Source organism: Mauremys reevesii, linkage group 11 (assembly GCF_016161935.1).
Source record: "Mauremys reevesii isolate NIE-2019 linkage group 11, ASM1616193v1, whole genome shotgun sequence".
In the NCBI taxonomy this organism is placed as follows: domain Eukaryota; kingdom Metazoa; phylum Chordata; order Testudines; family Geoemydidae; genus Mauremys; species Mauremys reevesii.
Genome location: NC_052633.1, coordinates 23,340,947 through 23,355,689, shown reverse-complemented (window position 1 = coordinate 23,355,689; position 14,743 = coordinate 23,340,947). Strand labels below are relative to the sequence as shown.

The 14,743-nt window shown below is 41.0% G+C and overlaps 1 protein-coding gene across 1 annotated transcript; it reads right to left on the bottom strand.

Moving 5' to 3' along the window:
- Positions 1–1,163: 1,163 nt before the first annotated feature.
- On the bottom strand, positions 1,164–5,476 carry C11H2orf66 (chromosome 11 C2orf66 homolog). Its single transcript, XM_039495493.1, has 3 exons — positions 5,342–5,476; positions 3,493–3,693; positions 1,164–1,482 (listed from the first exon to the last, which is right to left on the bottom strand). The coding sequence occupies exons 1-2, from the start codon at positions 5,462–5,464 to the stop codon at positions 3,511–3,513; spliced, it is 306 nt and encodes a 101-aa protein (XP_039351427.1). The 5' UTR covers positions 5,465–5,476; the 3' UTR covers positions 1,164–1,482; positions 3,493–3,510.
- Between the last annotated feature and the right edge of the window lie 9,267 nt (positions 5,477–14,743).

Sequence of the window (14,743 nt, the reverse complement as noted above, 5' to 3'; positions counted from 1 at the left end):
ATGTCTTTAGGCTTTTCTAAATATGCTAGTCTGTCTCCTGTTCCAAAAAACAAAACAAAAACAAAAAGTCTCCCTTTAGTGGGCTAGATAGAGCCAGACTACATACCTGTGCTAGTTTACAACATAAAATCCTTTCAACTACTAACAGCTAAAGGAGGTTATTTAGATGATAGATGCCTGTGTTTTGAAGCCAATGGCCTGCCTTCTTGTCCCAGTTCTACAAGTGCGCCAGTATAGCTGGTGACCATGTCAGTACCGAAACAACAATGGAGCTATTACCTCCATATTTCATACCCATTATTAAACAAGGGGTTAGGCCCTGATTCTGCAAAGACTCATCCATGTGCTCCAGTTGGGTGATCCTAGTGAAGTCAATGGGACTTCTGCCATTGACTTTAATTGGGCCAGGATTTCATCCTTTAACTTCAGTCAGTCAGTAGGACTACTCACATGTGGAGTATTAAGCATGTGTGTAAAAGTCTTCTCAAGATCAATGCCATACCTTCCAAATGAGAAGTAACTGTGGTTATCTGAATGCAGGATTTCCTGATGCCATTTTAAAATATGGTACTGAAAATCTGTAATGATTCAGATACATAAGGAATGGTCAGAGCAGAAATAGTAAGATGGGCTCTTATGAATAATTTATTAGTTTAATTACTAAATTGTGGGAATCATAGGGATTCTTTACTATGAGATTCTTATCAAAACATAAAAGCCAAAACATTTAAGTATTCTGATGGCTATTGTGTATCTGAATGAGACCTTGAATATGACATTAATAATGTATGTCCTTAGGACTTCACAGGGTTTTTCTTATTTCCACATTTATGGAGGTTCTTCTTGTATTATCTTCTGCCTTTTTCAGTAGGATGATCTTGGGATCTCTCTCAGATGTATACATCTGATGAGTCTATCTTTCTTTCATGAAGATTTAAAAAGATTATTATTTGTATTGTGGTAGCACCGAGGAGCCCCAGTCAGGGACAAGGGCCCTTTGTGCTAGGTGCTGAACAAACAGAGAACAAAAGAGATGGGTTTCTGTAATGACTGAAGTGATGTGGTTTTTTTTTCAATTCCACACATCTCCAAACCAAATACAAAGCACTCTAATGAAGACTCAGTAAAATTCAAGAAAACAGTTATCTAAAACCTAGATGTAATCAATTTAAAAGGTAACATTTATTTACATTCCTTGACAAAGACAATTAGGAATAGTCAGACATACTACATCAGATTGAAGTTTTCCTTCATTTACATTTCAACAAGTAAAATCTTGTCAGATCAATCTTCACAACCATCCATACCTCACCACCTGAAAAGTGAGCAAATATGGCAATTACAGCCAGATGTCAGATTTGAATATGTAAAGACTCAGATGCTGAAGAAAATGTTAAACTGTCAGATAATAGTCAGAAACACCAAAGCAGTAACATTTTGCCATGTATGCTTCCAATTCACATGAAGTCCAAAAGTAATCACCTGAAAGGAAAAATAAATAAACAAAATAAATAAATAAAATAAGAATGGTAAATAGGAGCATTTAAAAGCAAAGCCAAAGGACCCTAACTGATCCAAAGCCAAAGCCAAAGGACCCTAACTGAAACACTCCCACTGGCTTAGATGGGCTCATAAGTCCCAAATTATTAGCATGAGCATTGTTAAACAGTAAATTATCTTTTCTGACTGGGAGTAATCTCTGTAAGGGTCAGGGTGAGGAACAGATTCCTCAAGGCTTACCCATTTCCCTGCATGATTATGGCATAGACACCTTTGAGGAATACAGCTCCGTGGTGCCCGAGGACTGGATTTCAAATCCTGCCCCACCTAGAGTGGAAATGTACAGTTCTGCTGTGTTTAGCACATTATATGGCTGCAAAACTGATAGGGTGGCGAGATTAGGAAGTCGTAATTAACTGAACACAAACCCTGGTTAGAATTTTAAAAAATTTAAAAAATGCCCAGTCTTTCAGCCCCTAAATCTTCATCAGGTTAACAACAGAATCTCCAGATATTTTGGGGGTCCAGAATCTGATCTTATGTGATGCAATATTTAGACAATAGAGTAAATCAAGGATAGGGGAGCAGCACAGTTAATTCTGCGTTTCTAGGTCTTCATCAGTATGTGTCAAACATCAGTGTTGGTTTATGTTCCTTAGGCCCCAGACCTTGAGTTATCCTCTGTGTGGCTGATGCAGCAAAACACAAGTGTCCAGTAATTTAGTAATATCACAGTAAATATAAACTATTTTGTAAGAATACTCAAAGCAAATATTTTCATTTATGAACAGCCAGAAATTTATGTTCAGAAACCATCTCTTACCCACTATTTATTTCTAAAAACAACCCAAAGAGTCATTTAAATCACACTGGAATTTGTTTAAGTTTAGAATTTTCATAGCTTCACAAATTTTAAAGCCAGAAGGGACCACTATGATTATTTAATCTGTCTTCCTGCATTACACAAGCCATAGATTTTTACTCCATAATTCCTTCATCAAACTAATACATTCTGATTGAGGTAAAGCCCCATATTTTAAAACCACTTTTTAATCCATTACATTGTTTGTGTGATGCTGATTTTTTTTTCAAATTAAACCCATCAAAAGGTGATTTAAATGAAAATATTAATACAATTGTCACTATAATATAATGAATGGTGGTGGTGTGCTACATAGTCCAGACAGAGCCATGGACTAGTGAGCTAAGCACAGGACTGGCAGCCAGAAACTCCTGAGTTTTAACCTTGACTGCCACTGACTCCTTATAGGTCCTTGGGCAAGTCACTTAGGACCTGATCGAATTCCTATTGAAGTTCTTACTGTTTGTAGAATGGGGGCAATAATACTTAGCTACCCTCATTATGTTGTCATAAGGAGGATTATTATTTATATAGTATACAAAATAAAAATAAAATAAGCAGTACATTTGGCCATGGATATACTAATAGTGCAAGCTTGATTCATATTATAGTATAGACATATGAATCAGTTTGCACACTATTTTATTCAACCTTCACTTTTAATTGAAGAAATAAAAACATTTACAGAGATTTAAAAGGCCGATTACTCTTTGTTACTGTAATGTTTTCTTTTTTGAGTCTGTTCTTTCCTTGATGTGCACATATCATGGGAGGCTATCAGCCTCCATTGGAAAAATTTCGATTGTACTAGGTTTTACTTGATCTCTTGAAATCTTTCCCTATTTAATCCAGCAAATGTCAAGTATCTGTCTCTGGAAATAAACTAGAGACATAAACTTCTGACTTCAGAATACTTCTTACCATGCAGAAATAAATTAACTCCCCAGAAATTTCTCCTTAAATACATTTCAATCACCTTTCAGTGAGAGTTAAAATATCACACATTTCTGATGTGTTATCAAGAGCAAGTTATTTTTTATTCTTCATATGGAAGGGAAAATTACCCGAATCCAAATCTGTAACTCAACCACATGTAACTGTCAGTACAGAGGAAAAACAATCACTTTTACCTTGGTCAGCAGCTTCTTTCAGCCTTTGAAGTAATTCTGAAATAGTTTTTTCTTTTCTTCATAATCTGCAAATGCAGAAGCAGTAGGATCCGAGTATATAGCTACAGGCCTGGATCTGTCATTATTCATGGAGAAAGTATCTAGGAACTTTCTCAGATCAAGACCTCTTCCCGAAAAATAAGCCTGGAGTGTTCTAAAAAACTGAATACAGTTTACATTTAAAAAATGTAAAATAAATAATCATATCAATTAAAACAAAGTAAATATACTTGTGAAAGAAACTGGATGGGAATGAAGTCCTATTTTATCCACAAACACGTACAGCACAGGCAGTGGCAGAGCAAACTGTTCCACTCTGCTTTCACAATGTGTTTTAAGTGTGAACTGGAATGATTATACCTAGCAGTGATTTAGTCATATTCATTTGCTAAGTATAGTCATTAGCCCCTATGATGGGACTGGCCACACAGACCCAGCAATTGTTGCCAGATTCTGACACTGAAGTTAATGGGATTGCATGTGGAGTAAGGTACTTCTCATCGTGAGGAAGGGTGTCAGAATCTGGCCTTGTGATATGGACACCTCTCCAAAGACCAACAACCCATTAATCAGTGAAGTCTCAGCTGAGCTGTACTGATTCAAACTGGTAACCTAGAGGAGAAAACCTCTCCCAACTGCCAGTCCCCACAACTACCTCTCCCAACTGCCAGTCCCTTCTGACACTGAGAATATCAGTAAAACATATTTGTTAGCTTTGGTTTTCCAAATAAGAGGTGGCATAAATCAGGAAGATTGAAGCAGACTGCTTCAAAGGTCTTAAATTATTTCTTCAGACCCCTAGGCTTTAGGGATTGATTAATGGGGTAGATACCCAACTTTTTAATGCATGCCTTTTACACACCAAATACACCTTAACTGTGAAGCTTATTAAACAGTTTACAATATCCGGAAGTCCCTCAAATTGACATGTGTGCTAAACTATGCAAGAGTATAGTTTATATAAAGCCTTTAAGATCTTTACAAGCAATGTGATTAGAGTATTATGCTGCCCAATTTGCTAACATTTTCTTTAGAAAAAGCGCACGGTGAAACCTCCATTAAGAGCAGCCTCTAGCAACAGCCAGAGTAGCCTCAGGTTTTCCAGTACAATTTTATTTATCCTAAAAGTCACCTGCAACTGATTTGAGCTGATCCTTTGGCTGGATAGTCTTTGTTATATTTAAAAAATATTAGGTTTTAGTATTTTTTTAAATTTTATATTGGTCACCTTCCAAACAAGTACAAACATTGCTGCTAATCACCGACATGTTTCTCACAACTTTTGCATAAGATCTTATAAATAATCCTTTGTGATTGAATATTCTGTTGTTAATTGGCTGCCATATCTTAAACCATTCAAGGTGCTGTGTCAGATACGAATATATTTGTGTTTTCAAACCATGGTTTACCATTTGACTTAAACAATATTGTCTATACAGTCAACAAGAACAGGACTAGGAGAACACACAGAGCACCCCTATTCTGTTGGATAAAATGAGTTGTATTTTCACAGATCAAAATACATCTCTTTTTAAATTAATGTGTATTGTACATAGGTCTGATGAAGATCCATGTGCAGTATATTAAATTGAAAGTGTTTCTTCAAGTTAGATTAAAGCATGTGCAGGTGGCTGCTGATACTGACCATACAAAGCACATCAGAGTTACCAACACTGAAAAGGGACCCTCTTAGCTTCTTTGAAGTTTTTAATTACAACAGGTAAGAAATTCTTATAATGAGACACCTAAATATGAGAAACACACATGGAGTTTGGGCTTCATTACAATGTTTCCTGCAGGGTTTCCTTACTAGATCTCGGTTTCTGGGATTGTCCAGAGGTTTCCATTTTTCTTCTGGCCTTAGCGGAGCCCCCTTTGCCAACCCCCTCAGAGTAAGCATAGTACACAGAACCAGAAGTGCCACTTTCCACATGCTGGAGAGCTGAGCAGGCTGCACATGAGAGGGGGAAAGAACAAGACTGAATGAGTTCTAAAAAAAGGTGCACTACTGACACATGAAAGCAAGCATTTCATATAATTAATGTGGATAAATGGTTTAAAACAATCAATCAATCCATGACAAGGAGGATCTACCTACTGGAGAATATATTAGAGAGAGAGAGAGTGTGGTTTTTCTCCCACTTCCCCCCCCCCCCACTTTAGTGTCTCTTGGGGAACAGATTAGTCCTAAAGAAATGCTTCCCATTCCATTGCTACCTCTGAAACACTGCATCCCCTCTCTATTTCCATCATATAATAGTTCTAAAATAGCTAATCATTAGTTACAGCAGCAGATCTTTGTGTGCCCTGAGGAAATAAATAAAGCTTACCTGTAAGTTTGGTTCTGGCTTGCCCCTTCCTGGTTAGCCTGTCTGTATCTGCAAAACAGACTGATCTCTCCATTTATATTGCTAGTGGACTGGCCGTGGGTGGGTGCCAATGACGTTAGTAGTATTGCAGTAATGATTCCATTTCCATCCATGACAAAGACCCTTGAGAATCTCATCCTCGATACTCTTAAGGCCTGTTGCTACTAAATCTTGCAGCACACACTGCCCTCCCTCCTCATCCAGCCACATTACTGAAAATTTGTGGATGGCAAAATATAGAAGTTTCCTGCGGGGGTGGTGGAAGCTTAATAAAATGTTACTTTTAAATCAATTTTATACATTTGTTTTTCAGATTATATCTAGCAGAAGGATTTCCAAGATAAGCTAGATATGGAGCAATTTCCTGGTGCTAGAAGACAGCAAGGTGAGGTCTATTTCAAGATGCAAAATCTTAGCACCTTAATGAAAGTATTGACCTGATATCCTTATGTTATCTGCATTCATTTACAGATTGCATATGGGGATACTAGAGTAGATGATTCCAAGGTATTACAGACAAAGATTCTAACAAGGATTACAGTGTTTAACTTGTTCTTATTCAATAATATCAGTTCAAAACTGCTATGACATTTGATTGTAGTTCTCCTCATATATTTTTCTCCTGACAATTTAAAGAACATTTTAATTACAGCAGTTGCACCAAAACTGTCACTTTTAAAGTTAGGAATCTTGGTCATTCTTTTATCACCAGTCCATTATCATTATTAATAAATATTTGTACAGAATGCCATGCCAGTAGGTGTGTATCTTTATTTATTGAGATTTAAACTTTTTAAAGACACTGATCTATGGCTCTAGGAACCCTGACATCGCTAACACAAATAAAATTCCAGTTGCATTATTTTGCTATCTATAGTAATGTGTGTACCTAGCACATAGATTATCTTATAAGGTTACACTAGGAGTTATTGTAGTATTTAGACTCGATTGTTTTTAACTGCTTTGTTTTTGTTATCTGTGGGCAGCTTGGAGACATTGAGCTCTCAAGTACATGCATTCTGGTTTTCAGATCAGCACCAGGGACAGCAACAACAGGAGAAACAGAATGAAGGGGAAAAGGCTGAAACTTAACAGGGTTTCAGCTATTTTAAATTAACCAGTCTGACAGAATAAGCTAGTCACAGCACACAAACACACCCCACACACTTTATATGTCTGTCAAGCAGATGCTTCTCATATAAGGCAGGTGAAAGTTAGGAAGGACCTCAGTGTCCGCTAGTGGGGAAAATGTCAGGTTTCATGCCAGTTCCAGGACATTCACCAAGTTTTACTCCAGCAATTCTTTTTGTAGAGTTTCTCTCTTTTTAGACACAGAAGCGGCTGTGTTTGTCCTGGACGTTTATGCAGATTTAAATGAGACCAGAAAGAGAACATAAGCAGACCCAATAATTAACTCATCTTTGTCTTTGCTATTTACTTTCCACCCATAGCAACAGTTATTACAAAAAAGTTAACTGGCCACCTTGCATGAAAAAAACACCTTTTGCGCCTCGATTAAGAGATCTCAGTACTGGAACTCCGGTGATCTGGATTGAATGTCTGGCTCTGCCATTGGCTTCCTGTGTGATCATGGGCAAGTCACTTCATCTTTGTGCCTCACTTCCCTGTCTGTAACATGTGGATTGTCTTATTTGGGGATTGTAGGGGCTTCAGGCAGGGATTGGCTTTTTCTAAGCATCTGTACCACACCTAGCACAAGGGCCTCCCCTCTGTTGAGGCTTCTGTGCATTACTGTAATACCAATATTTAAAAAATATAAACAAATGAGAAAAATAATTAGAAGTAATGTGGAAATCATTTCTGATATGTTCTGCAGTATCTATACTTAGTTCATCTCATTTTTCTAGGACCTGCTGCTGTAGAAGCCATTATTGCTTTTCTGTCTGCATTCACTCAAAACCCCCCACAAATGAACAGACAAAAACATATGCTATCCAATAGTTCTTCAGAATAGCAGCAACTTCAGGTGTTTTATTTTATTATCTTATAATGTGGGCATCTTATCTACATGATATACTGACTGCAGACTAAATTGAATATGACTAATAAAATAACTGAATGATGTGTTGAAAATTTTTTTTAATGTCTATGTCCATTGTAAACAGATGTTTTATTTAATAAACATCTGAAATTGCCCATTACTACTTTTGCATTAATCAACTCCTGTACTATAATTTAGCTTTCTAACCTAATATCTCACATTTGTACTCCTTGCAGTCCCTACTGTTGTATAATTCAATGCAAATTTCTCTGACTTTAATGGCAACAGGAGTGAGTTCAAAGGTATCACTTGTCTCAGACTTGAAGAAATATCTAGTGGTTTGTTTTGGCAACGAGGGGAGTGGAAGGAGATACTGTTTTTCTGCCTGCAATAACTTGCTGTTACATATTTTATGTTGGCCTGTGAACTAAAATCATTTAATTCTAAGAACAGGAATATAATCAGAGTCAAAAATATCCCATAAAAACTCTTAGTACCTGGACCAGGAGAAAATAGTTGCTTCTATGGTCAGCAAAAGCAAAAGGATCATTGGGTCTTATCCCGGTCTACACTATGAGTTGGCTGAATTTAGCAGTGTTAGATCAATTTAACCATGGACCCGTCCACAGGATGAAGCCATTTTTGTCGACTCAAAGGGCTCTTAAAATTGATTTCTGTACTCCTTCCCGATGAGGGGATTAATGCTGAAATCGACCTTGCTGGGTCGAATTTGGGGTAGTGTGGATGCAATTCGATGGTATTGGCCTCCGGGAGCTATCCCAGAGTGCTCCATTGTGACCGCTCTGGACAGCACTCTCAGCTCAGATGCACTGGCCAGGTAGACAGGAAAAGCCCTGCGAATTTTTGAATTTCATTTCCTGTTTGGCCAGCGTGGCGTGCTCAGAGGTAACCATGCAGATCTCATCAGCAGAGGTGACCATGGAGTCCCAGCATCGCAAAAGAGCTCCAGCATGGACTGAATGGGAGGTACTGGATCTGATCGCTGTATGGGGAGAGAAATCCGTGCTATCGGAACTCTGTTCCAAAAGACAAAATGCCAAAACATTTGAAAAAGTCTCCAAGGACATGAAGGACAGAGGCTATAACAGGAACCTGCAGCAGTGCCATGTGAAACTTAAGGAGCTCAGGCAAGCCTACCAAAGAATCAGGGAGGCAAACAGCCGCTCTGGGTCAGAGCCCCAGACATGCCGCTTCTATGATGAGCTGCATGCCATTCTAGGGGGTGCCCCTACAATTACCCCAGCCCTGTGCGTGGACTCTGTCAATGGATTCTCACATAACAGGGATGCGGATTTTGGGGATGAGGAAGATGATGAGGAGAAGGAGGAGGTTGAAGATAGCGCACAGCAAGCAAGTGGAGAAACCATTTTCCCCGACAGCTGGGAACTCCCGGACTCCCGGACCTAGAAGGTGGAGAAGGGACCTCTGGTGACTGTACCTTTGTAAATATAATACATGGTTTAAAAGAAATCATGTTTAATGATTAATTTGCCCTGAAGACTTGGGATGCATTCGCAGACAGTACAGCTAGTGGAAAAGTCTGTTAACATGTATGGGGATGGAGCAGGAATCCTCCAGAGACATCTCAATGAAGCTCTCTTGGATGTACTCCCAAAGCCTGTTAGCCACGCGGTGGGGGAAGGAGTGAAGCGATCATCCCAGAGAATTGGGTGTGTGTGTGTGGGGGGGGGGGTTAGTTGGGTTTGTGCTGCACATTAACCTGAAAACCACAGCCCCTCCTTTTAAATGGCCAACCCAACAGGTGCTTGGTATGTGAAATGAGGGCGCTGCTGTTTGAAACCATTCCCACATGTTATGAAGGTTAAAGAAGCCAAAAGACTGTGGCTTACCATGTCTGCTTTCAAGCCGAATTCTGTTGCCCACCGGCCTTGCGTGTGTGATCTCTCACACCAAACTGGCAGGCCCTCAATATAAGAGGCAAAATGCAACCTTGTAAAGAAAGCACACACACTCTGTAATGTTAACAGCTTGGTTCACTGTGAAAGAGCCTACCCATTCTTCTCTAAAATGTGTCTTTTTAAATACTACTCTCCCTTTTTTATCTCCCGCGGCTGCAAATGTTTCAACGCTCCTCATATCATCTCCGTCCCAGAGGCTAGCGAAGATTAGAAGGTGAAAAAACCGCACTCACGATGAAATGTTCTCTGAGCTCATGCAGTCCTCCCACACTGAAAGAGCCCAGCAGAATGCATGGAGGCAGACACTGTCAGAGTGCAGGAAAGCACAAAATGAACGTGAGGACAGGAGGGATGCGTGAGAGGACAGGTGGTGGGAGCAAGAGGAGAGGGGGCGGGATCAAGATGATAGGTGGTGCCAGCATGATGAGAGGTGGCAGGAAGCAATGCTTAGGCTACTGGAGGATCAAACTGACACACTCTGGCATATGGTTGAGGTGCAGGAAAGGCAGCAGGAGCACAGACCACCACTGCAGCCCCTGTGTAACCAACCGCCCTCCTCCCCAAGTTCCATAGCCTCCCACCCAGATGCCCAAGAATGTGGGAGGGGGGCCTCCGGGCACCCAACCACTCCACCCCAGAGGATTGCCCAGGCAACAGAAAGCTAGCATTCAATAAATAAGTTTTGAAGTGCAGTGTGGCCTTGTCCTTCCCTCCTCCCCCACCCCACCCAGGCTACCTTTGCAGTTATCCCCCCATTTGTGTAACAAATTAATAAAGAATGCATGAATGTGAAGCAACAATGACTTTATTGCATCTGCAAGTGGTGATCAAAGGAAGGAGGGGAGGGTGGTTGGCTTACAGGGAAGTAGAGTGAACCAAGGGGGCGGGTTTCATCAAGGAGAAACAAACAGAACTTTCACACCGTAGCCTGGCCAGTCATGAAACTGGTTTTCAAAGCTTCTCTGATGCGCAGCATGCCCTGCTGTGCTTTTCTAACCGTCCTGGTGTCTGGCTACGCGTAATCAGCGGCCAGGCGATTTGCCTCAACCTCCTACCCCTCCATACATGTTTCCCCCTTACTCTCACATATATCGTGGAGCACACGGCAAGCAGTAATAATAATGGGAATATTGGTTTCACTGAGGTCTAACCAAGTCAGTAAACTGCGCCAGCGCACCTTTAAACATCCAAATGCATATTCTACCACCATTCTGCACTTGCTCAGCCTATAGTTGAACAGCTCCTGACTACTGTCCAGGGTGCCTGTGTATGGCTTCATAAGCCATGGCATTAAGGGGTAGGCTGGGTCCCCATGGATAACTATAGGCATTTCAACATCCCCATCGGTTATTTTCTGGTCTGCGAACTAAGTCCCTTTCTCCAGCTGTTCAAACAGACCAAAGTTCCTGAAGATGCGAGCGTCTTGTACCCTTCCCGGCCATCCCACATTGATGTTCGTGAAATGTCCCTTGTGATCCACCAGTGCTTGTAGCACGATTGAAAAGTACCTCTTTTGGTTTATGTATTGGTTGCCTTGGTGGTCCAGTCCCAAGATAGAGATATGCGTTCCGTCTATCACCCCACCACAGTTAGGGAATCCCATTGCAGCAAAGCCACCCACTATGACCTGCACATTTCCCAGAATCTCTACCTTTGATAGCAACAGCTCAGACATTGTGTTGGCTACTTGGATCACAGCAGCCCCCATAGTAGATTTGCCCACTCCAAATTGATTCCCGACTGACTGGTAGCTGTCTGGTGTTGCAAGCTTCCACAGGGCTATCGCCACTCACTTGTGAAGTGTAAGGGCTGCTCTCATCTTGGTATTCTTGTGATTCAGGGCATGGGAAAGCAAATCACAAAGTTCCATGAAAGTGCCCTTCCGCATGCGAAAGTTTCGCAGCCACTGGGAATCATCCCAGACCTATGCGGTCCTACCAGTCTGTGCTTGTTTCCCAGGCCCAGAATCGGCATTTCACGGCATGAACCTGCCCCATTACCACCATGATGTCCAAATTGCCAGGGCCCGTGCATTGAGATAAGTCTGTATCCATGTCCCCATCACTTTCGTCACTGCGCTGCCGTCGCCTCGTCGCCTACTTTTGAAGTTTCTGGTGCTGCATATACTGCAGGGTAATGCGTGTGGTGTTTACAGTGCTCATAACTGCTGCGGTGATCTGAGCAGGCTCCATGCTTGCTGTGGTATGGCATCTGCGCAGAAAAAAGGTGCAAAACGATTGTCTGCAGTTGCTGTCACGGAGGGAGGGGCGACTGACAAAATGGCTTACAAGGAATTAAAATCAACAAACAGGGCGGGTTTGCATCAAGGAGAAAACACACTCAACTGTCACAATGAAGCCTGGCCAGTCATGAAACTGGATTTCAAAGCCTCTGATGTGCAGCGCGCCCTGCTGTGCTCTTCTAATTGCAAACAGCCTAGTCAGCAAACAGTGCCAGCGAGATTTTAAATGTCCAAAGGTACATTCTACCACCATTCTGCACTTGCTCAGACTACAGTTGAACTGCTCCTTACTACTGTCCAGGCTTCATGAGCCATGGGAGCAAGGGGTAGGCTGGGGTAGGTGTGACCGCACGGTGCTGCCGGCTGGGAGAGCAGCCTGAGGCAAAAGTCTCCAGCTCGCATGATATTCCAGGCAGGACTGAATCTCCATTAGACGAAACTTAAAGAAGAGAATGATCTGGAGTCATTCCCATTTATGTCCAGGCGCCCCGGACTGACCTCACCGAGGCTGGCCAGGAGCAACCAGGAGACAGCAGCAGACAGTGCAATATGGCTGCTAACCGTCTTTGCTAACTTGTGAAGGCAAGGAGCTGCTGCTGTGTAGCAATGCAGTACTGCGTCTGTCAGCAGCGCCCAGGAGACATACAGTGACAGTGAGCTGAGTGGGCTCCATGCTTGCCGTGGTATGTCGTCTGCACGGGTAACCCAGGAAAAAAGGCGAGAAACGATTTTTTGCCATTGCTTTCACGGAGGGAGGGAAGGAGGGAGGGGGGCCTGACGACATGTACCCAGAACCACCCGTGACAATGTTTTTGCCCCATCAGGCATTGGGAGCTCAACCCAGAATTCCAATGGACAGCAGAGACTGCGGGAACTGTGGGATAGCTACCACAGTGCAACACTCCGAAAGTTGATGCTAGCCTCAGTACTGTGGACGCACTCTGCTGATTTAATGTGCTTAGTGGGGACACACACACAATCGACTATCAAATCGATTTCTAAAAAAAAGACTTCTATTAAATCGACCTAATTTTGTATGTAGACATACCCTTAGGCTTCATACTTATCCCATATTCCTTGTCAATGATTTTTATTACTTCTTTAACCAACATTACAATCACATAATTATTAATCAAAGAAAACCAAACAAGAGTTACAAAACCCCAGTATAAACCACATCAGAGTCCACTAAAACACCACCAAGTGTTTGAAGAAGGGAAAGAAAAGCCTTAGAAATCCAAATAGACTTTGGGGTTCTCAACCTGGGGACTGTGATAATTTTCCTCTTTCTTTAGATGGGGAATACGGGAGTGTCACAAAAGTGTGTTTTGTGTTGTGTGGTAATGGAATGGAAAACACAGAGAACCTCTGAAGCAAACATCAAAAGAAAACTTTGCATTTTGTCATGCAGTATAAAATGTGAGTAAGTAAGGTCATTTGCATAGAAATATCTTTTAGTTATTTTTATTTTTTTTTCAAAGAAATATTTACAATTATACAGAAACTTGGAACCCTAAGAATAAGAATTAAAGGCAGGGTACCACTCATTTTTGTCTTTTATGTTGAGCAATTCTACTTATATCAAGGAAAATAAAGATTTTGTATTTACAAGTTGTATCATAGCCCATGTATGTTCCTGGTCCAAAGACCATGGCAGTCACTGTAAACATTCCAGAAACCCTCAATGACACAGACAATGGTTTCGTTATGAAAGATTTAAGAGATATACAGAATGTAGAATACTCAAGTAGCTGATTGAGGAGATATCTGAGCCATTAGCGATTATCTTTGAAAATTCATAGAAGATGGAGAGATTCTAGAGGACTGGAAGAGGGCAAACACTGCCCATCTACAAAAAGGGGAATAAGGACAGCTAAGGGAATTACAGACCAGTCAGTTTAACTTCAGTACCCAGAAAGATAATGGAGTAAATAATCAAGCAATTAATTTGCAAACACCTAGAAGATAATAAGGTGACAAGTAATAGTCAACATGGATTTGTCAAGAATAAATCATGTAAAATCAACCAAATAGATTTCTTTGACTGGGTAACAGGCCTTGTGGATGGGGGAAAGCGATAGATGTGCTATGTGTTGACTTTATGTTGGCTTTTGATACTATCTCACATGACCTCACAAATAAACTAGCCTAGATGGAGCTACTATAAGGTGGGTGGCATAACTGGTTGGAAACAGTTCCCAGAAAGTAGTTATCAGTGGTTCACAGTCAAGTGGAAGAACCTATCAAGCAGGGTCCTTCAGGGATTGGTCCTGTTCAATATCTTCATAAATGATTTAGATAATGATATAGAGAGCACATGTATAAAGTTTGTGGATTATACCAAATTGGAAGGGGTTGCAAGTGCTTTGGAAGATAGGATTAAAATTTAAAATGATCTGGACAAACTGGGGAAATGGACTGTAATAAACAGGATGAAATTCAATAAGGACAAATGCAACATACTCCACTTAGGAAGTTACACACATACAAAATGGGAAATGACTGCCTATGAAGGAGTACTGCGGAAAGGGTCTGGGAGTTAGAGTGGATCACAAAGCTAAATATAAGTAAGCAGTGTAATACTGTCCCCCCACATCCAAAAGTGAACATAATTCTGGGATATATCAGCAGGAGTGTTGTAAGCAAGACATGATAAGTA